Source organism: Gracilinanus agilis, chromosome 5 (assembly GCF_016433145.1).
Source record: "Gracilinanus agilis isolate LMUSP501 chromosome 5, AgileGrace, whole genome shotgun sequence".
In the NCBI taxonomy this organism is placed as follows: Eukaryota; Metazoa; Chordata; class Mammalia; order Didelphimorphia; family Didelphidae; genus Gracilinanus; species Gracilinanus agilis.
Genome location: NC_058134.1, coordinates 56,129,616 through 56,154,434, shown reverse-complemented (window position 1 = coordinate 56,154,434; position 24,819 = coordinate 56,129,616). Strand labels below are relative to the sequence as shown.

At 32.7% G+C, this 24,819-nt stretch overlaps 1 protein-coding gene across 1 annotated transcript in view; it reads left to right on the top strand.

The window, feature by feature from the left end:
- Window positions 1-24,819, top strand: part of MINDY3 (MINDY lysine 48 deubiquitinase 3) — a 98,664-nt gene that overhangs the window by 14,550 nt on the left and 59,295 nt on the right. Inside the window, exons 4-9 of the mRNA XM_044677273.1 lie at window positions 4,186-4,359; window positions 7,847-7,898; window positions 8,929-9,043; window positions 11,344-11,417; window positions 12,296-12,375; window positions 24,190-24,260. Of these exons, the coding sequence (XP_044533208.1) occupies window positions 4,186-4,359; window positions 7,847-7,898; window positions 8,929-9,043; window positions 11,344-11,417; window positions 12,296-12,375; window positions 24,190-24,260 (566 nt within the window). The remainder of the gene's footprint in view (window positions 1-4,185; window positions 4,360-7,846; window positions 7,899-8,928; window positions 9,044-11,343; window positions 11,418-12,295; window positions 12,376-24,189; window positions 24,261-24,819) is intronic.

Sequence of the window (24,819 nt, the reverse complement as noted above, 5' to 3'; positions counted from 1 at the left end):
TAGTACTTACACTAAAATAATTTTTTCTTAATTTATAAATCTTACTATTTAATCTTTCATCCGAAAATATTTCTAAAGCAATAAACTATTAAGAATGTAAAGAATGTATAATTTTTCTAAATACATATCTATGAGTGATATCTTACTACTGAATACATATTTGGTTATAAGTATAAAATTTTATGCAAGAGATAATACTTTTGGCAAGAAAAAATGCTACTGTAGACATAACTTTTAAAATGGATGTGATATTCAAGTCAGATTCCTTTCAGAAATTTTTATGAATATGTATAGAATCCAAATCTAAAAGCCCCTTTTTTATAGAATATTTCCAAATATTATGGTTTTAACTAAAGATCTTGGCATTAATCTTATAGAACATTGTACTGTAGATGCTATTGACTTGGCAGGCCTTCCATATTTGTAGATGTCATATGGCACATATGGTGTTTAAAACTCATCCTTCAGAATCTAGTAGTCATTTGACTTACTTTGATGTTGATTGATATAAAATTTATTTTTTAGAGTACTAAAAATGGAAAATAAAACATGAACTGTTTTACAAACAAACATGATGTTGAAAATATAACTAACCACTTAATACTTAAAATTTGGGGCATCTAGGTAGCTTCCTTCTTCCCTGCCAGTGTTAGTTAGATGGTACACACCTTAGAAATAAGAAACATTTCTATCCTATAATAGCTGACTTTCCTTTTTTAAAAATGTATGTGTAGGGGGCAACTGGGTAGCTCAGTGGATTGAGAGTCAGGCCTAGAGACGGGAGGTCCTAGGTTCAGATCTGGCCTCAGACACTTCCCAGCAGTGTGACCTTGGGCAAGTCACTTGACCCCCATTGCCTACCCTTACCACTCTTCTAACTAGGAGCCAATACACAGAAGTTAAGGGTTTAAAATTAAAAAAATAAAAATAAAAAAAATGTATGTGTATATATAATCCAATAATATAAAATAATAAAACTCTGACCCTTTCCCTTTTGGACCCTTTATAATATCACTAATTAAATACAGCAAATCCTAAGCATTGGACTACTTCTTCTGTCACTTACTTACTCCTACACATGTGCTACTAAATGGGAGAAAATCACATAACTGTTCTGACTGGATCCATTACAAATCTAGGTAATCTAATACCTCCCTTATCAACTCAGTCCCATTCTCTAAAGTGTTTTCAAATTTTCTCATCCCTTCTCAAACATCTCATGCCTTAAAGGGATAAGGACCTATTTGTACAAAATATTTGTTGCATATATTGTACAAAATTGTACAAAAATGCACATATTGTACAAAAATATTCCAGCTCTTTTTGTGGAAGCAAAGAATTAGAAATTGAGGAGCTGCCTATCATTGGCCGAACAAATTATGGTATATGATTTCAATGGAATACTATTTTGCTATAATAAATGACAAGCAGGATGATTTCAGAAAAATCTGGATTTACATGAACTGATGCACAATGAAGTGAGCAAAACCAGTGATAATAGTATTTCTTGATGAACAACTGTGAATGATCTAGTTATTCTCAGCAGTGCAGTGATCAAAGACAAACTGAGAGACTCATAATAAAAAAAAAATACCATCTGCCCTCGGAGAAAAAACTGATGGCGTCTAAATGCAGACTGAAATATATTATATTTCTCTTTCTTTCTACAAAATGAGTAATATGGAAAAATGTTTTGCCTGATTGTACATGTAAAATCTTTATCATATTGCTTACTGTCTCAGGGAGGGGGGGAGCGAGGGGGGGTCAGAAGGAGGGAGAGAATTTGGAAGTCAAAACTTTAAAAAAAAGAATGTTAAATTTGTCTTTACATGTATTAAGGGAAAAATAAAATATTTAAAAACAAAAACTTCTCATGACTCTCTGTCCCCCTATTCTTTAAACTGAAAACTTTGTCTCATATTTTAATGAAAAAATTGAAGCCATTCACCATGAACTCCTTCTCTCTTCCTCATCTTTTATCATTTGGGTATCTTTGGCCACTTTCTGCTCCTTCTTTCCTATCCCACAATGATGAAGTGGCCCTACTTCTTATACTCTCCTTGTTCAAGTAATTCTATTTCATCCCATCTTCTTTAGCAGATTAACCCTTCTATATTCTCTGTATTCCCCACTCTTTCACTTATTTTCAATCTTTTCTCTTGTAATGGCTCATTTTCTAATACTTACAGACATACATATATCACCCTTATCCTGAAAACTCCTTCAGTTGATTCTTCTATCCTTGTTAACTATCTTACTATATCTTTTCTATCCTTTGTAAACTAAACTTCTTGAAAAAGCTATTCACCTGCTTTCTTCTCGCTCTCTTTTTAATTCTTTACAATCTAGCTTCTGATCTTATGTCCTAGAAATTGCTCTCTCCTGTCACTATTATGGCCTTTTCTCAATCCTCATTCTCTTTGGCTTCTCTCCAGCCTTTGACATTATTTATCACTCTCTCTTCCTTGATAGTCTTTTCTCTAGATTTTCAGAACACCCTTCTCTCCTATTTTCACTCCAGCCTATCTGACCACTCTTCTGTCTCCTTTGTTGGATCCTCCTCCAGATCATACCATAGGTGCTCCTGAGTTCTGTCCTGGGCCCTTTTCTCTTCTCCCTCTATACTATTATGTCAATTGGGGATCTCATCAACTCCTCTGGTTTTAATTATCATCTTTATGTTAATGATTCTCAAATCTGTCTATTCTGGCATGAATTCTCTGCTGACCTCCAAACTTGCATCTCTAACCTAACTACCTTTCAAATATCTCTAAGTGGATGTCCTGTAGACATCTTAAGTTCCAGGCCCCCACGTCCTGCTTTCCCAGTTGCTATTGAGGGTAACACCATCCTCCCAGTCCCTCAGGCTCCTAATCTAGGAATCATGCTGGATTCTCTCCATCTCAACTCCCATATCCAATCTATTGCCAAGGCCTATCGACTTCACTTTTGCAGCATCTCTCGAATATGTCCTCATCTCTCCTCTATCACTGCCACCCCTCTGGTGCAGGTCATCACCTCACATCTTGATTACTGCAATAACCTGTTGATGGGTCTGCCTGCCTTAAGACTCTTCTTACTACAAGAATGGTTTTCCTATGTCCCATCATGTCATCCCTACACCATGGACCTCCAAGAAAAAATATGAAATCCTCTCTGGCATTCAGAACACTTCATAGCCTAGCCCCCTCCTACCTTTCTAGTGTTCTTACACCTTACCTAGTGTATTCTTTGACCCAGTGACACTGGCCTTCAGACTGTTCCATGAACAAGACACATTCCATCTCTCAGTTCTAGGCATTTTCTCTAGCTGGCACCCACATCCGGCCCCCATGTCCAGAATGGTCTTCTTTCTTAACTCTGACTGCCAAACTCCCTGGATCCTCTAAATCTCAACTAAAATCCATCCTTTTATAGGACCTTTCTCAATCCCTCTCAATTCCTTTGCCTTCCTTATTAATTATTTTTGTTCTGCATAAAGTGTACTCTGTGTGTGTGGATGTATGTGCTTATGTTTGGGGTTTTTTGCATGTTGTTATACTGCAAGCTCTTTGAAGTCAGGAACTATCCCATATCTTTTTGCATCCCTAATGCTTTAGCACAATGCCAGGTATATAGTATGTACTTAAATAATGTTTATTTATATTTATTTGAATGATTTACTTATACTGTATAACATGATCTCCACAATCCTTTTCTCAATAAAGTTTTGCATCAGTGATTGTGCAGAATTTATCTGTCTTTCCCCTTCTGGTAGAAAGAATTTAAAGCTGTTAAACTGATTTCTGGAAGGGAGATTGGGGACTTAAGGTCAATTAAGGTATAGATTACATTGTTCTACAACAGAGGCCTTAGGCAGTTTTGGATTCAACATACAAAGCATATACATTTATGGCAAGCAGACAATGATATAAGATTTTTTATGGTATATTCCTGTCACTAATGTATCTTTTTTTTTCTTATTGGTTGTAAAATAAATAATGGTGAAATTGGCCCTCCAAATAAAGCACATCCTCAGATTGTTAAATTTCTCATTTGTATATGTTTTAAAGTAAAAATCATGTTTAATTTTCTTTATCAAATTAATACATTTTAATGGTGTTGTAATTCATGGCAAGATACAATTTTAAATCTTTTTTTTAGGGGCAGTATTTTTCATAACTTTGTAACTTGTGTCAATTTTAGAAGAAGAACGGAAGGATCTTCTTTGTCATACCCTGTGTGATATTTTAGAAACTGCTCGCTCTGATAACTCTGGGTCTTACTGCTTGGCAGCATGGATAAGAGGAAAGACCACAGAGGACACTGCGAGTATTTCCGAAGGCCCTGCAGAGTCCAGTTGTCAAGAGGAACATACTTGTAAGATTCCTTTTTATTTTGTTCTCAATATTATTTCTTTTGCACATAATTTAAATGAGTTATACGGTTTTATAAAGGGGAAAAAAACCTTTATTTTCATGGGATATCTTTAGTGTGAGCCCACATTTAAAGTCTGAATACCAATACTTTTTGAATAAGTCTTCCATTCATATAGAGCAAAAGAGGACATTAACTTTCTTTTAGTGGTCCTCTTTCATTTTTCTTTTTTTTTCTTTTTTCAGAAAGGAGACATATAATACATACAAAAGCAATGATGTTTTAATTCTGATTATCTTCTGCTTCCTTATAATCTCTTGTCTTTTTCAAACCTCATCCTGTGAGCTCAATCTATTAAAGTATCTCTTATGTACCTTCATCTTTACTTGTAATTAACATTCTTTGACATTCCAAAAGAGAAAATTAAGGTAATCTATAATAAAGTTCCTACTGCTAAAAAAAATATCATAATGTTCTTTAGATGTCTTCTAGAGTAAAGTTAGGAGAAATTTTCCATGAGACATTTCATAGCAGATTAATGTCATCCTTTCTTGTCTGTCTTGTTTGTACAAAACTGAGATTCCTCTTGAACTAATTGGCATTATTGTCCCCCCCCACCCCAGTAATTTTAAAACAGCAAACCAAAATAATAAAAAAAAGTTGTATTTAAATATATCAAAATACAGGGTGGTGACTTTTCTGTCTAAAATGATAATTCCAAGAAATTTTAGCTGTTTTAAACTATCCATTTTTTCCCTTGAAGGTGTACCCTGGCTTTGTATATTTCATAACTAATTGACATACCTAAACTTATACATTTTATAATGTGTAATATTCTGGTGTTATAAAAATCACTTCTATATTTCTTTTGTTTCAAGATATTAAATTTTTGTAGAAGTCAGTTGATTACTATCAAGACTTCATTTTTATGCCAAAGACAAATCTAAATATATTGCAGAATATTTTTTCATCTCTTATGAATTTTATTCTATTCCAATTTGAGGCCATAGAAATCAGAGTACTAGAGAAACTTAAGAAACTCTGCTTCCCCATCACTTTCTGCTTCCCTTTCCCTTCCCCCTTCTTGGGTGCCTGATTTCTAAAAAAGCATTTTTTTTAAATATATTTATGACATCCATCTTCATTCTTCCATATTCACTTGCCACTGGGCTATGATTGCTGTCTAATGTAACTATTTACCACATTTCACTTTTAAAATTAAAATATTATGAGCTTGACTAATTAGTCATGTCTTTGTCCCAAGTACATTTACAATAAAATATTTCCCCTTATTAAACTAATGAAAAGAACATATTTCCTTTTCCTTTTGAGAAAGATGGCCCTTCAAATTACTCGAATTATTTTTATAGTTGATAGATGTCTTGATGGGAAAATTTAGTGTTTACCAGATGGGTGAAAATAACAAACTGGTTTATAGTTATATTGAAATAATCATGTTTATTGCTATAGGGTACTTATAAAGATCATTTAAATAGTTAATATAATATTCTTAGTTTGAGATATAAATGTTATATGTGCACATAAATTATTTCATTTAAAACTTACTTATTTGACCAGTAATCAAATATATGGTTTAGCGAGCCTATTACATATGAGATGTGAGAAAACTAGAGAACTTTGGATTTTTAGAAACTTGATTATAGATTTATAGACTTTCTTGTTTTCTCAATATTGTACCATACTTGGTAAGACATTTAACTTAGGTATCTAGTCTGTAAGCTTTTTGAAGGTGAGACTCATACTTCTTTAACTAATTCAAATGAGTCCCAAGATATTTATTGTCATACTGAAGTATCCTATGTAGCAAATTATTAAATCTAATATTTTTGCTGCTTCATTTTTAAAAGCCAAGGCCTAACATGATATTTCATTTAAACTATACTTTTAAAAAATTTCAAGATAGTGTAATATCCTTTAAAATGGTGCCCAAATTTTTGGACTGTCTGTGTTTTGGGGTGTGGAATTGTTTTTGTTTTTATCAGGGAATTTTGAAAATTTATCTTAGATGCTTAAAAGTGAAATAAACTGTTATTTCCCTTCTTCTATGCTGTGTTCTGTTTCTTGTATTTCTGTAGTATCTTTCCATTATTCTTGCCTGCTAAGCCTTTTCTTTTGCTTTACAGTTTATTCTAAATTAACTCCTTTATGTCTGCTTTTATGGCATACAGCCCAATAAAAAACATTGAGATTGTCAACCATTACAATTAGTAGTATTTGTAAAATATTAGGCACAATTTTTAACATTTTGATATGATCTATTTGTTTGGTTTTTGTTCTGAATTGCATATTTTACTCTGTGTAAGCACACCAATTTCAGTGGCTTATTTTGTGATGTATTCTTGTGGCTTGTTGGTAATGCACATTGTTTGCAATATTAGAGTCTCAGGTTCAATTACAATTTGTTTCCATCATAAGTAACATATTTGATACATAAATGAATCTTTCCACTTATTTATTAAAATATCTAAAGTATTTGTCTTTTCAAAGGAAAACAAAATTTTAAAGTATTTTCCAAATGTAACTTCATTTCAGATTTAAACTATGATGTTGAAATGAATTAGTAGTCATTTTTATAGCTGATCATTGAGAAGCCTTATTCTTTAACTCAAAAAAAATTTTTTAATGTTAAAATTGAAGGCCTCTTTATTTTAAATGAAATGAGACATTTTCATTAACATTTAATTGTTTAAGGAGATTTTTTATTTCATTATTTTAATTTTTTTTTATATTTGGCACATACTTAAAATGCCATTTAAAGAGGTAAATTGACAAAAGCACTCAAAAGTTATATGAGTAAATGCAAGGAAACAGATCCAAAGCAGTTGTTGAACCTGGATAGACTCAGAATGCTATGTCTTTTTCTAGACAATTGAGGCATGTAAACATAAAAATTTAATACCATAAGGAAAAATATTAAGGAATGGGCACTTCACAATCGATGACAATTTAAAAGATGAGAAGTAATTTTTAAAAGCAGTTTTATTACTAAAATGAATGTTAAGTATTTAAACTTTAAAAAATAGAAATCCTCTGTTTACAAAATGACCATGCTTGCTTTTTTTTAAAGTAGTATTTTTATCTGATTGTAAAGTATAATTTAGTTAATTCTGCTACAGACAAAATTAAATGTCTGAGGTTCTGTAATTATAAATTGGACAAAATACTAACCTGAAATTTCTCCCCATTTTACAAGCCATAGTAGCTTAGTTTAATTAAAAGGCAATGTTATTATTAAGCTGCTATTTTATAATTTGTGTCAAAAAATCTTACTTTTAATTAAAATAATTAAATTCCAAAATGTTTCATTTTTTATATTAATAATAAAATTGAAGACCAACTGGTAATTTTAAGAGGGGGAAGGAAATAGGAGACATTATGTTTGAAGCTTGAAAATATTTATAGCTTGCTGTGTGTATCTTGTGTCATTTATTTGCCATGTGTAGTGCTGAAAAGTGTCTTTTATGTATAGCTGCCTTGGCTGTCGAAGAGCTTGGCTTTGAGCGATTTCATTCATTACTTCAGTAAGTAACACGTTGGAACATTTAAAATACTTATCTTGTGGGCACATTGCTTTTTGAAGTTTATTCACACTATGGAAAGGGGAAAGCGTTTACAAGACATAGTATTGAAACTGTTGAATGTGGATTTTAAATGAATATTTTGAGTATAATTTTTTTTGTATTGTACTTAAAGGTTAGAAAATAGTGATGTGCTAATATATTAAAATTTACCCAAATCCTAACTTCAGTACCTAAATATATTTATTTATTGAAATCTATTTTCATAGGGAAGATGGAAATATAACTAATACTAATATAATTGTCTTTTTCCCTAAGCTAATAGAAAGATTTATACATTCTAGATCTAACTTCTTTGTAGAATTACTTTTTCAACTCTTTGTCACATGATAAAAGAGTAGACATGCTTCCTTATCAGAGTATATTAAGATGAAATTTGGATCAGAATTTAAAGGTCACTTTCTTTTAAATTAGTTCTCAGTTGTGACTTAGTTTTTAATTTTCATATCTGTGATGAATACTTTACATATGTTTCAGGTTTTTGTTTTTTTAACTAGACTTGTGATTTCATAACTATAGGGAGCTTCTAGTGAAGTTTTTTCTGCCACTTCAAGTATATTAGCAAATGTTTTTATTATCATAAATCCAAGATACTTTTCTACTTGATTTTCTCAAAATAAAGCTACCTTATTTTCTAAATTATTTTTGTAATATATTATTGGGTAATGCCATTGATCCCCAGACATTAACCTCTGTCATACACAGGTCAGGGATATAGAGATTGTCCCTGCCTATTAGGATTTCTTTCTCATTTAATTCCATATATTAGGTGAAACGAATAGTCAACTCATCTCTGCTAATACATATGATTGTATGAAAGCATTTTTAATACTTACTATTCTACTTGCTATAATTTTTAAACATATAAAATAATTTAAAACCTCAGCATTCTTCCTTTTCTTTTTCCTTGATTATTGGTTTATGCTTTTTTATGAATAAGTTACTAATGTCCATTTCTTTTTTTTTTTCCCAGCAAAAGGTCATTCAAAAGTTTTCCTGAACTAAAAGAAGCTATCTGGGATCAGTATTCCATGTGGGCAAACAAATTTGGAGTATTGCTTTTTCTGTATTCTGTGATACTTACAAAGGTTTGTTAAAGAAGTCAATACTTGTGACTTTTGCTCATTTCAGTTGAGTACTTTTTATACCTTTTTGAGATGAATCTGAGGTGAATATTATTTAGTCTTAAAGTTTAAATCTTTTAGTTTTGAAGTTTAGAAACAGCTATATTCTATTTCTTCATCCATTTGCTTACTCTTTAGTCCTTTAAGAGTTGGCTACCTCATATTGAATCAGGCCTAATATAATTGGGCATTATATTGAAATTACTGGCAGAGATTTTCTATAATTTTCTAAAGACCAAAATCTAGTGACTTTTTCTGAGTTTTTATTCTTTTTGATCTCTATAAAGCATTTGACTCTTTTCCCTGCCTCTCTTTGGTGGCTATAATTTCATATTATATTCATCTTTTTACTGTTCCTCTAATGGAGCCTCCTATTTCCATCAATTCTACATTCTCTTCATCCCACATCAAACTTTGAACATTTCATAAAATTCAATCCTAATTTTTCTGTTCTTTTTTAGAGCTCTTAACCACTCTCAGAGATTCAGTGATCACTTCTATTTGGATGGTTCTCAATTCATGTCCTGTCCTCTCTCTCTCCAGTTCTGGTTCTTCATCTTCAATTTCTTACTGATTTTTTTCACTTTAACATCTTGTTATTTTCTAAAATTCCCCAAGTCTAAATTGAACTTCTTGGTATCCTGAAGTTCTCCCTCCTTGGCCACCCCATTTCTGCCAAGCATTCTTATTGTCATTATGATCTTTGACTGATTAGTCAGCCAGGCCCACTGATTTTCTGTTCATAATATTTTTTGAATCTGCCCCTTTTAATTCCCCTTCCACTGTCATAGCTAAGGGCCTTACCACTATTGTTATTACCTTCTCACTTTTCTCTAACTAGGGGCTCTTTATACACCAGTATATCTCGTGTGCCAGTCTCCAATTGGTTTTCCTAATTACTGTCTTGATGAAAAACTTTCCATGATTCTCCTAATCTGGTCCCAACTTCTTTTTCATTCAGACCTTTCACTACTCATCTTCACAAAGGCCTTACACTATCCACATTGATCTATTGTTATGAACTACAGGGACCGTCCTACTCCAAGCTGATAACATTTTCTGTCCTCAAATTGATGTCTACTTAATTCCTCTCTGTCTGTCAAGATCCAGCTTGAGGAATCCTTTGTGCAAGAACTCTTCTCAGATCATTTCTGTCCATCGATTTCTCCCTCACTTTTGGTACTTGCTGTGTGTTTTTCTGTATTATGGATGATCAGTTAAGCTCCTTGAGAGGCCTCCAGTCCCTTTGAGTGTTAGAAAGTATTCAGGATACATTTGATCATGTGCTTTTCAGAAAACCATTAGCTTGATTCAACTATATCTTCATGCTAGTTTGGGCATTTCCTCTGAGTCATAGTTTCTTTTTGTAATCAGTAGATTATAGAAGCTAAACATCTTGGGTCTTCCCATATTATTTAAGTAGAGGTTCACTACTCATGGGTTAGTTGTTGCAAGCTTTTGTTTTAAGTATTCAGCTTGGTTTTTAAAAGATTGTGTTGATACAAGGCTAGAATCAACCCTGTCATGTTCACTGTGAACATTTCCTTTTACTATGGGTGAGTTCTTTTGCCGAGAACAGTTAGTGTTATTGAAAGTGCATAGAATTCTAAGAAATAGGATATTTAGGCATGCCTCATTTAGAAAGCATATTCAAATGTATACCTCAGTAGATAAATTAGATAAGTAAACTGAGAAGCTGGGAGAAAAAATCAGTAGAACTCTGGACTGGCAGTTAAGATCTGCATTCAAATCCTGCCCCATGCATATACTGGTTGTGTGACAATGTACAAATCACTTACCATCAGTGACTTCAGATAGCTGTCTTATACTTTACAGACTAATGAAATTACCAGGCAATATTGGTAAAAGCAAATTTTACATCATATGTTCCCTACTGATAAAAAGTACAGGTTGAGATCTTTCACCAACCCCCCCAAAGAAGTATAAATTAATGCACAAAATATTTTTCTTTCTATTTCTTTTTAAGATTAAGACATAATTTAATAATTTTTAACATAAGAAATATATGTCATTGAAGCCAAATCATCTTCTCAGTTCATAGAATCCATTATTGACCTCCCAAAATACTGTTAGAATTAGTGCTCCTTTCCAGTAAAGTTCCTCATTCTTTTTACTTGATATGTCTTTGGCATTTATTTTTTCTTATTTGCTTATTTTTTATTAGGGATTGATTGGTGTGAAAAACTACTATGATCTAATTTTTAAAAAATATATCAGTGAATTTTAATAATTGGTTTCTTTAGGGTATCGAAAACATAAAAAATGAAATTGAAGATACAACAGAACCTTTGATAGATCCTGTATATGGACATGGCAGGTAATGAATTAAGATGTAATATAGTTATGACCTAATGTAAGACATTGTACTAGAAGCTAGCAGTTTTTAGGAATATGAATTGTTCTTTTATGACTTATCTTCTGTATAATGTAATGAATGAAGTTTTCTTCAATATATTCTATAATGTTTTATATTTTATAGAATTATTTTTGCTTTTGAAAATTGTTTTATTTATGTTTCATAGATGAGTATTTTTTCTTTATTTTTCAAACAAAATTTACACTTTTCTCAAAAGTGGAAAATAGTTACAGTTTCATCCCATTTTTACAACTTTTACTTTTTTAATAATTATTTTCTTCATTCTGTTTCTCTTATTCAAAATAATTTTTGAGATATGTGGAAAAAAATAACTTAAAGATTAATCCTTTTCAAGATATTGATATCATCAATTGCCTATTCTCTTAACCTCAAACAGACTTTCTAAGATAAAATCAACACACGTGCTATCAAAAACAGAAAATTAGTAATTTTAGTTATTCTTTCTAGAAATGTAGATGTTCAGTAATGAAAGTAAATAGATCTAATATTAAACATTATAATTCAACATTCTCTTCAGTTACATATGCCATCTTGTGTAAGGGTCTTAAATTTATATAGAATATAGAAGACAGTATATGTTATGGAATAAAGTTAACAGTGTTGATTTTTAATGATCAGATGACATTTTAGAAATGAAAAATTTTGAAATTAAGAGAGCCTTCTATCTTCCCCTAATGTAAGAAAATAAAATCATTTGAAAGGTAAATGTTATGTATCTTTGAAATAATTTTATAGAAAAAAATTTTTATTAAAAGCAAATAGTCATTTTCTACTGGTTATTTGTTTATTAATTAAAGGGGTTTTTTTATGTTAAATAGCCAAAGTTTAATTAACCTCCTACTAACTGGGCATGCTGTTTCTAACGTATGGGATGGAGATAGAGAGTGCTCGGGAATGAGTAAGTATATTCTTTATTATTTATATAACATTTTTTCTGATTGTATAAATTTTTGTCTAGTACAATTTAATTATTTTTTCCTATCTGTTTTCTTACTTTTCCTTACTTTGTAGAGGACAAGAGTGTCCCACTAGTAAAATTGCCTTCATGGTCAGAGGTACTTATATCTACCTAATTTTTGTAAATTAAAATTATTTAAAAAAATCTAAAAGAAGCTGCCAAATTTTTCTTTGATAACAAGAATGCATAGAGAATCATTAAAAATACCCATAATTTTGGAATACTATGTCCCATTCTTTATAAGTTAAAGTTTTTGCTACTTTAAAATGTTTAGGACATACCTAATAATCAATCTAATCTTTATAATTTTTCTCTTATTTACTATTTTATGTTGCAGAAAAAAGGCAATGAATATAAGTTCTATGTTAAATCATTTAATAAGTCCATCTCCTCGAAGGGACATTTTTTAGTTGGCCACAGCTGGAAATGTGATAAGACTGACTTACTAAAGGAACAATCAAAAGAACAGTCATGGCCACAGCTCTCTGAGATGCCTACCATAAAAGGAAACTGAAATGAAATTCTTGTTTTCTATAAGAATAAAGCTATATATCAGCAGTGCATTTAAAATGACATAATTTCTTTTGTAATAATTATTTTTACCACAAATACACATTTTTAACAGGACATTACAAATATATGTTTAAAATGTTTTAGTTCTAGGTAGCCGAAATGTATGGGAGGACAGTCATGAAGAAAACCACATGAATCCGTGTTTTCCCTTCTGTCCAAAATCTTAAAGTCACAAAATTCTAGAGCTACAAGACACCTTTAGGATCTTCTTATCCCATCTCTTTGCTTTGCAGATGAGGGGACTAAATCTCAGAGAGTTGAAGTGCTTTTACTTCATCAGGATCAGTCAGCTCTTTACTAGTAAAAACTAGGAAGAGATTTCAATTTTCTTGACAATCTTCATTCGTTCTTTTTTCTACTGTGCACTAACTCCCCTTTGTCCTTTTTGGTAACAAATGAATTCATTCCTCTTTGTCCCTTAACTGCCTGTCTTACATGCCATCCTTGAAATTTGATGGTATTGAGTGAACTCTGTACATAACCACCTCAGAAATACACAGCAAAAAAACTTTGTTCATCAAAGGGCCAAATCTTTAAGGAGGAAGAAGATGATGTTCATAGTTGAGTTTAATAGTGTGCCGAAGAAGGTAGAACGAACTGGCTTGGTAGATGTATAGACTGTTTTTAAGACTTTGCATCTCTTCTTATATAAGTCCTCACCAGTAGTAGCAAATTCCAAAAATTTGGGCAGAATAATAAACAGTAAATTGTTAACTTTAGAGCCATGCAGTTCTGTGGCTGTTGATTTTATATTTCACTCACTTAACTTTATTATCTCCAGTCTAATTCAGGAACATTTATTAAGGATTTTCTTTTGCAAGGTACCATTGCTGAGGTTACATAGAGAAAAAATGAAATGAATCCTACTTGCAAGAGAAAGTTTCAGAGAGAATAAGTATCCACAAATAAATACAGAGTATTTCCAAGACCTATTTCAATATCATTCATTTTTGTAAAAAACTAATCTTTTAAAACCAAAACCCCAAATCATATACCAGTATAGACAAGTGATAAAGCATATGTTTTTCTTCTGCATTTCTACTCCCACAATTTTCTCTACATGTGGATAGTGTTTTCTCATAAGTCCCTTGAGATTGTCCTAGATTATTGCATTGCTATTAGTAGCAAAGCCTATTACATTTGATTGTCCCACAATGTTTCAGTTACTATATATACAATGCTCTCTGGGTTATGCTCATTTCATTCCACATCAGTTTGTGTAGATCCTTCTAATTCTTATAGAAATCAAGCAATTCACCATTCCTTATAGTACAATAATATTCCATCACCATCATATACTACAATTTGTTCAGCCATTCCACAATCAAGGAACACCCCCCTCATTTTCCATTTTTTGCCACCACAAAAAATGCAACTATAAATATTTTTTGTACAAACAGATCCCCCCCCTTTTTTTTTCTCTTTGGGATATAAACCTAGTAGTGATATTGTTGGATCAAAGGGCATATATTCTTTTAAAGCCCATTGGACATAAATCCAAATTGCCTCCAGAGTGGTTGGCATGATTCCTATTTTAGAAAGTATTTAGAGGTTGTGAAGATTGGAGAAAATAGCTTAGTCTTCTGTCTTATTGGTCATATTTATTTTATTTAAAATTATGAGGCAATAACTAATGTAATTTTTAATCTTAACACTAGGTGGTAGTAATTGATTTAGGAAAATAAATTACCTTGTAGAGATCTCTCTTACTCACTTTCCTTTCCCTCCTTCTTTCTTTCCTTATTTTAACATCTTAAAATTTAAAGCAGTTTTGGTTTGAGGCATTTTAAGGAATCAAGAAGCCATAAGCATCATGTTTATTTGACCCATTTTATTACTTAAAGAATTATTTCTGGTTCAAATAAATAAGTGAAAATACTTTTACTTCTCCACGTTAAAAAATAAACTTGCAGACAGGATTAGATCCTAACCTTAACTACAAGTAAATATTATTTTATAAAACAAGGAAAGGAGAAAACCTAATTTTATTTTTTAATTAATTAATTAATTAGAATGTTTTTCCATGGTTACATGATTCATGTTCTTTCCCTCCCCATCAAATTATAAATCTTTGTGCATTATATTACTTTTAATTTTCATTATTTATGTTCTTTCCATTTCCTTTCTTATATTTTGTTTTTTCCTTCAGCAAAAAAATTCCATTTTTCCCTCTTACTCCTACTAACTCCCCCTTCCCACAAAGTGAGAATAAAAGAAAAGCAAAACCTGTTGTAAACATATGTAACCAAGTAAAACAAATTTATACTTGGTTATGATCAGAAAAATGTCTCATTCTGCATTTTGAGTACTTTACTTCTTTTATCAGAAGGTATTTCCTATGTTTCATCATTAGTTCTCTGGAATCAGGTTGGTCATTATTCTAATCAGAGTTCCTAATTCTTTCAGAGTTGTTTGTCTTTACCATATTGTTGTCATTGTATTGTCCTCCTCATTCTATTCACTTCACTCCTCATTGTCTCATGAAAGTTTTCTCAAGTTTCTCTTATCCCCTTCATCCTTTCTTGTAGAACAATGGTGTTCCATCGCATTTATATATATACATTAATTTATTCATATATTCTCTAATATACAAGCACCTCTTCAGATTCCCATTCTTTGCTGTCTCAAATAACTTTAAATATTTTCTATATTTAGTTATCTGAGTTAGTTTATTTCAGTTAGAACTAATTTTTCTTAATTTCCCCTTCTCCTTTCTCTTTTCCCTATTTTTTTGATGAGTGAAATGTATTTCTGTGTCCAGATATATGCATTTATGATTCCTTCTTCCACTGACCATTTTAGATAAGACTGAGTTTCAAGTTTAAGCTGCTTCTTCAACCCCTCCTTCATCATTTGTATAAATGTGTACTTGTGCACCCTAATTATGGGTGATAATTTTCCAAATTTTCCTTTCCCTGTGCCCCCTCCAATCTCAGTTTCTCTTACTCTCTCTTTTCATTCTTCTTTTAAGACCAATAAGCTCTACAGAGCCACTTCTAGATCTTATCTACCTAGTTTCTCTCTGTGACCTCTAATGATGATAGGATTAAAAAGGGACACATGTGCCATCTCTCCATATTTAAATGTAAGCAGTTTATTTTTATTTAATCTCTTTTGTTTTTTCTTTATGTTTTTATGTTTTTCTTTATTCCTGTGGTTCAACTTCAGAGTTTTAATATAGTTTTGATCTTTTTACCAGAAATTCTTGGAAGTCTTCTATTTAACTTAAAAATCCATTTTTTCTACTGTAGGTTTATATTCAGTTTTGCTGAGTCAATTATTTTTTGTTGAGTCTATGTCATACCTTGCTTTCCATAATATTGTATTCCAATCTCTTTGCTCTTTTGTAGTGTTGTCTACTAAATTGCATGTGATACTGACTCTGGCTCTTTAGTACTTAAAATTTTTCCTTCTGACTACTTATGGGTTTTTTTTCTTCGACCTATACACTCTGGATTTTAGTACTAATGTTCCTGAGAGTTTTCATATAAATCAAAACTTTCTTTCATTTCTTCAGTTCTTTCAAGAGATGACCAACTGGTCCTTAGAGATCTGAGCATTTTTCCTTTTCAAATTTCTTAAAATATGTCTAGTCTAGTCCCTTTTTAGTCCTGATGTTTAAGTTTGTCCAGTGATTCTTAATTTTTTTCTCTTCAATATCCATTCCAGGTAAATTGTTTTTGCTATGAAGCGATATCTTACATTTTCTTTTTTTCCCAGTCTTTTCACTTTAATATTTCTTGTCACATAAAGTCATTGGCTTCTATTTGGCCCATTCTCATTTTTAGATAGTTTATTTAGACAATGTTTTATACCTCCTTTGCCAAATTGTTAATTCCCTTTCTACTTATTTCTTCCATAACTCTTATTTTTTCTGTTTTTTTCTTCTAAGACTCTAAATTCACTTATAAAAGTATTTTCTAACTCCTTCTTTAAACACTTGCTTCATCTCTTCTGGGAAATCAAATTGAATTTGTATTTTACATTTAGGCTTTGATCGTATATGTTTTTGAGTTATTTTCTTCTCATTGTATGTCTTTAGCATCTCTCTTACCATAATAGCTTTTTATTATGGGATTTTATTTTTGTTTGTTTTTCCAGTCTACTTCATAATTTTGGGCTTCTTAGGGCTGGGCTCTGCACATGCCAGAGAAATGATATGAACTGGTCTTCTTGCTGATTTCTTGGGGTTTTTAGCACTCTTTTGTTCCAGAATGACAGGCACAGTTCAGACTTGGGATCTGTGAGTTTTTAGTGTTTCTAAAGTGGTATCATCCAGGAAAACTCCGATTGCTGCCCCTCACATCTGAGCTCCGCAAGTTCCTAACCTGAAATTGCACTTTAGCAAGAGGAGACATTATGTATTAGACTCAGTTGCTGTCAGCCAACTGGGAAGCTCTGCTTGTTCAAAGTGACATAACTACAGTCTCTATTTGTGTCTGAGATTCTTGTCCTGGTTCTTCCTTTTGTTATTATTAAAAATGATGAGGGCCGAGATCAAAAGGAAGAATAGTATTTTAATAAAAGCCATGCTGATAGAGATAAACTGACCATTAGACCACGCGCCTGTAAGAAACCTATTCCAACCTCACCCTCAGCCTTTTCTCTCTCCACGCGCTCAGGTAGCTAAAGAGGAAGTTCAAAGTCACTTCCCCCTATTTTAAAACAGTCCCTCACCTTGAATATGTAATCCAAAACAGGAAACCCATTGGACCACAGGAAATGTAGTTTTAAGTATCCCAAGTGATTTTAAATGACACACTCTGCAGGCTTCATATTGGGCTAGAAGTTGGAATTCAGACCTTGCTTTGTTTTTAGAGATCACACCACTCTTCTGATAAATAGCTGAGGACCTATGGCAGGTCCCTCCTGAGGAACACTGCTCCTGGGTACAGTTACCCTCCTCAGTCTCCTTGAATCTGTGACCTGGAACTGGGTAGTAGGTGCCAAAATTTTCAGTTAGTATCTTGTCCTACATAGTGCCATATGATATATGTGACTATATGTAGGTTGACAATATGTGGTTTATAATTTGGAAAATTACATAGAATTTTAAGTGACTCCTAGCTCCTTGAAACAGAAACCTTTTAGCAGAAATAGTCTTTAAATCATATAGTTGTGATTCATAGAATACTATACTTCCTAAAAAATTGTGGATTTCCTCAAGGGCAGTGGAGAGATTTATATATTTAGCAAAAAATAGACAGCTACATATTACTAATGATTGTGCAAGAGATATCATGCAATAGATACATGGCTAAGAATAGAGTTTTATATCAAGAATGAAGGCGAGTAAATGAACCAGTAATATAATGCACTGGTATCCATATAATGTTCACTAAATGTTAACTAAGAAGGCTTCCCTGATGGGTAAACTTCTGAGGAAGAGTTTATAGGAAGTTGTTTTGTTTTTTGTTTTTTAAACCCTCACCTTCCATCTCAGAGTCGATACTGTGTATTGGTTCCAAGGCAGAAGAGTGGTAAGGGCTAGGCAATGGGAGTCAAGTGACTTGCCCAGGGTCACACAGCTGGGAAAGTGTCTGAGGCCAGATTTGAACCTAGGACCTCCTATCTCTAGGCCTGATTCTCAGTCTACTGAGCCATCCAGCTGCCCCCAAGAAGTTGTACATTAGAATGCCCATTATTATCCTAGGCATTTCAGTCAGATCCTGACATTATTATTACTATCTTGAAATTAAGGTGATTATGACATTACTAGTTGGGTTTTAAAATATGAGCATGTCATCTCCAGGGATGTTTCCCCCATAAATCATTTTTTTAGAACAGAGGCTAGGAGATTTTAAAGATAGGCCTGTAATTATTTCTAAGAAAATGAGCTAGAAAAATGTTTTATATTATTGCACATGTAAAATTTAGAGCAGATTGCTTGTTGTCTCAGGAAAGGGAAAAGGGATGAAGAATTTGGCCCAATTATTTTTAAAAGGTAAAAAATGTTTTTACATGTAGTTGAGAGAATTTTTAATGGGATGATAGGAAATAAATATTGAAAACTTTGAATCATACCTCTTATTGTAGGTCAGATCTTATCTAGAATACCTATTAATATTTGCCAAAAAAATAATTAAGATGAAACTTAATGAAGATAAATGTTAAGTTTTATACAAGTTAAAATTAATTTTGCAGGTACTAGGTAGGGGAATCATTTGAAAAAGTTCTAGGGAACTGCAAAGTTTCATATATGTCAAAAAGTATATATCAACAACAAAAAAACCTTGATGAAATCTTAGACTGAATTAAACATTTCTATACACTTGTCCTAATCAGTCCAATTTTTGAGTATTGTTTTCAGTTTTAGGTGACACATTTTAAGAAAAAAACATTGATTAAACCAGGGAACATCCAATAGAGGGCAGTCAGTATTAGCAGTCTTGAAGTTTATGTCATAATCATTTGAAGGAACTAGGAATGTTTAAACTGGAGACTAGTAACTGAGAGACATAATCACTATTTTCAAACATTTGAAGGACTGGTTTATGATAGAGAAATTAGACTTGTTCTACACCTTAGAGGACACAACTAAGAACAGAAGTGAAAGTTTCAATGAGACAAATAGGTTTGTGGGAAACAAAACTTCCTAAAAATTATAGCTCTTCAGAATTTTAATTGGCTGCCTGGAGAATGCGTTCTCTCTTACTGGAAGATTTCATTCAAAAACTGGCTGACCATTTGTCAGATGCATTTTTGACAGGACTTTTATTCAAATACAGCTTGGATGAGATGAGTAATTCTGTGAATTAAAAAAATCCAAAAAAACAAAGGGGGCAGCTGAGTGGCTTAATGGATTGAGAGCCAGGCCTAGAGATGGAAGGTCCTGGGATCAAATGTGACCCTGGGCAAGTCACTTGACCCCCATTGCCACACACACACACACACACACAACTAAAAGAATGCCAGCAGAACACTGTCAACTTTACAAAAATATCCTTTTTTTAATCAAAACTTTGTATTAACCAGTATCTTTATTATCGAGATGTTTATTATCACTTTAAATATCTGTCATATTCAATTAATATAACAATACTTTATCAAATTCATTTTCATTTTTCTTTGCAAATAGCCATTGTATGGGCTTAAAAAATGTGACATGATTAAAGAGGTAATTTAATCCATTACTACCATGGATAAAGCATAACAATGAGAAACAATTGTATTTATTGAGTAAGGCTTGGGGGTTGAGGAAGTAATGTGGTCAGGCCCATGCTTTCAGAAAATCTCTGTCATAGGCAAGTGTCTCTGTCAAGGTCAGGAGGGACTTGAGACAGGGAACCTAGTAGTCAGGCAATTGTAGTCCAGATGTGAGGGAATGAGGACCTCAACAGTTTATAGCTATGCGATTGGAGAGAAGAGAGCAGGTACAGGAGATAATGTAAAAGTAAAATTAATGGAAATTGGGTATGGGGGACAGAGCTGGTAAAAAAGAATGAGGTTTAGAGTATACCAGACTAAGTTGGAGCTTAGGTAACTTTAAGATCGACTTTGATATATTTCTACACCAAACTATAGCTATGTTCAACCTCCCTTTATTTCAGATAAGGATGAATTTATTGATGCCTCTTCTACTTGTTTGGGTATTTTTCAGAAGTATCCTAATTATGAGAAATAACCAGTTCCACTCCTTTCTTTATTTCTACCTTAGTATATTTCTCCTTTTATCCTCCCTTCTCTTTCCCCTCCTAAAGTCACTAATACAGAAGCAGTCTAACCCCAGAACTTCTGTTTTTCATCCTTAATTCCTTTAGTATTATTTCAAGACATTTAAGGTTCAGAAGGTGAAACTTGTTTCTTCTCCCCCTATTGTTATTGTTTTTGTTTTGTCATTTTCAGTTGTGTTTGACTCTTTCTTTTTTTTTTTGTTTTTCTTTCTTTCTTTCTTTTAAATATTTTCCCATGTTTACATGATTCATTTTCTTTCCTTCTCCCTTTCCCCTCTCCCAGAGCTGAGAAACAAGCAATTCCATTAGGTTGTACAAATGTTATGTCTTAATACCTATTTTCATATTATTCATTTTTGCTAGAGTAATTTTTTTAAGGCCTGAGCCCCAAATCACATACCCATATATACATGTGATAAGTGATGTCTATTATACAGGATGGTATGGTGCTTCTGTTAGATGGGCCTGACAAGCTGGCCCAAGATCCCTAGATGGTAAATGGATCTAGGCTGAGTGAGGATAAGGGTGCCTGGGTGGCCACCAAGGTGTGCTGATAACCACCAGGGCTTGTGAATGTTCAGCTCAGCGAAGCACTTGACCCCACAGACAGTGCCCAAACCAAAGTGATGGAGTGAGAAGCTGTATAGAGTTCACACAGCTCTTCTGGCTACTTGGCTTGGGGTTAGGTTAGAGCAGGGGTCGGCAACCTTTTTGGCCTTGAGAGCCATAAATGCCACATTTTTTAAAATGTAATTTCGTGAGAGCCGTACAGTGCTCACAGAGCCGCTCCTGTAACAGTGCCTGAAAAAAAAAATGGACTTTATGGCTCCTGCAGAAAGAGCCATATCTGGCCCTCAAAAGAGCCTTACATTGCTGACCCCTGGGTTAGAGGATTAAGGTTGGTAATAAGGCCAGTATTGGTATTGAGTCCAGATAAAGCTGAATGATTGTGATTTAGGTAAGATCCTCTTTCCCCTTGGGCTGTAATTATTCACTTGCTCTCAAAGAGATTATCAGTCTTCACTTTGAGATATGTTTCAAAGGGTTTAATGCTATAAAGGATTCAGGATAAGGAAAGGGATGGCTATGCTAAACCTATGGGAGTTAGATTAGGCCAATCAATAAGTAACAGGTTGGCAGCCAGCTGGAGAGGCTTCTCTCCCTCCCAGACCCGGCAGTGATCTAGACCAAGTGAAAGGAAGGGACTGTGATGTTCTTCCTAGCAGGTGCTGATGCTTATCTCGCAGCCTTGTTCAGTAATAGGTCAATGGACTTAACACCATTTGCCTAGCCCTTACTACTCTTTTGCCTTGGAAGTGATACTCAATATTGATTCTAAGACAGGATAAGGATTTATTTTAATTAATTAAAAAAAAAAACCTTTTAATGCTTACTTCATGGTATCTTATTTACTTCTCTCTCCAACTTTAGTGCTGAATGGAGGCTTTCTTCTAGGATCAGGCTAAGCTACCAGCTGAGCTTTCACATGGAGTTGTCAGCCCTGTTCAGTCTTGCCCTGAGCCCCCAAGGTTCTTATACTTCCTTCTATCTCCCCAGGGTTTAGCCCCCTTTGGATCTTGGAGTTTCAAAATACTAAATCGTTAATGCCTTCTAGACCCCTGCCCCACACACCCTTTCTGAAAGAGTTTTGCAGGCTACTTGTGTCCATGATCATTTCTGGTCTTAACTGGGGAGTTACCCTGTGCTGGTGCTGGATTTGCTTAAGGTGATAAGGATTAGCTGACTTTTTGTGGATGTATGCAGTGAAAGAAGTATTTTCATTTTTCACTGACTTTCTTGGTTATTCTGCCATCTAATCAAATTTCAAGGTTTTACTGATATAGGTATATGGAGGAGTAGGTAGCCTGCATTCTTGGCAGTCTGTTGCTAATTTGGGGGATTCTAAATTGACCTCCATAAGTCAAGGGAATATGGCACTACCTTCTAGAAAGTTAAATATTTCCTTTAAAGAAAGTAAGATCTTTTCTACCTAGAACATTGCAACTTAAATCTTTTTAAAATACATGAAAGTCTTTTATGAACTAGCAAGGTTGTTTTATATAGCCTCCTATGTATTTTTAAAATAAAATGGGCTTGTGAATTAAAAATAAGATGTTAATGATATATCACTTTTTAATTTCTGGACTTTTGCATGGATATAATACTACCTAGCTGGGTTGTCTTTAATTTTCTAGGACTTTAGTGATTATTTCATTTATGTTGTCGTTGCATAAGGTTGTGTAATTCATCTGCAATTCTTTAAGAAATTGGAAGTTCAGTATTGTTCCAGAAATAGAAAGACATTTTAATTGTTTTTTCCTAAAAAGAATTTCCTATATGATCGTATTTAATATCTTAATAGTATACAGTATTGTTGTAATATATAATAAATAGTCATAACTTGTAAAACATAGACACATCTATAGAAATTATAATTTGGTCAGTCATATAGCTAGTCTACCATCCAGATCTCCTGACCCCTCAGCCAGTGCCTTTTCCATACACTACACAATGCCCGTTTCTACTCCCTTCATCCTATTTTACAAGCTTAGGAAGATGGTATGTCAAATCTAGTTTTAAATCACATCATTCTTGGCCAATAAATGGCAAAAATTAGCCTGATTCTATATAGATGAGTTAAAGTATTTTGAACCCCATTTATTTTATGATCAAGACAGTTACAATGAAAAGTTTCACTTCTCATCTGTGGGAAAGTTAATGATTGTAAGCAGATTAATTTTCAGACTTTTATTTGCTCTGCTTGTACAAATTTAGGAAGCTCTGTTAAATTTAGAGTCTTTTACTAACTTGGCTTTTAGTAGGAACATAACATTTTAGCTCCTTTTCAGTATAATTTAAAATGGATTTTTTAAATAGTAAAAATGAAAATTAAGATGCTAAAAGAACTCAGGTATTGATCAGGCATAAAAAAGCATTTCAATTTTGATTCTATTAATTCAGAACTTAGACCAGATTCTAAGTTTAGACAGCAGAAGAACTGATGTTGCTTTTTAGCCTTTAGAAAGAAAACATCTCTAGAATGTCTACATTGTTGGTGCCTGAAAAAATTGGTCAGCTAATATACAATGCAAAAACTAAGTTAATGGCATAAACAGGACTTCTGGAGAACTGTTTAGAATACTTGAGATAAATTTTTAAGTAAAGTTCATAATTCAAGATTTTCATTAATTCAGAATTATATTTCCCTTATTTGGTTTCAATTAGTGAGGTTTTTGTTATATCTGCTAAGTAGAGAAGCATTTAATATATTACAGTGAGTGACCACATCTTGGTAATGTGCAAGTACATAGTGGAAAATTAATTTTTATTGGTGATGATAAAAGATCAAATTACATATGATAACAGATATTCTATATGATCTAATAGTAGTGTTATTAAGAGATAGAAATTATCTTATTGGAAAATAATGATTGCTCATTTGAGCCAAACTGAGGAAACACTTTTGCAAATCTTTGTAGTAATAAAATACCTTTTTTTCTTTAAACAGAACTTCTTGGCATACATAAACAAGCAGCTATAGGCTTTTTGACATTAATGGAATCTTTAAGATATTGTAAGGTAAGTTGATTTTTTAATATTACATATTTATTAATAACTTCAATGCAATTTTCACATGTCCAACTACCTTAGAACATATTTTGTTGCTAGTGGATTTGTTGCAAGTATATTCTAGGTCAAATGTTGGCCATTAGTGCCTCTAACTACATAAGTCTCATTTTCTGAAAATAACAAATGAATCAGTGTCTGTATATGGATATATCTCATGAAGACAAATACATTTCGTACTGCCATGATTTTCTTGCTCTTGAACAAGTTTTCATATATCCTCTCAAAGCAAAAGCCATGACTAGTAAAAATATTATTACATTACAGGAAAAGAAAAAGAATTTGCCAAAGTTTGAAATTCTAACTTTGTACCAACTACAAAAACCACTCAGCACTTTAAAAATTTTAAGCATTTTACAACAGTCATTTTATTCTGACATATGCCAAGGTTACTTATTGTTCTTGGGACACTTATTTGCCACCTTTTTTGTGTTACACCTCTTATCCTTTGCTTAACAATCTAAAATATATATGTAAACTTAATTTTTGAATACTGATAACATTTATTTTA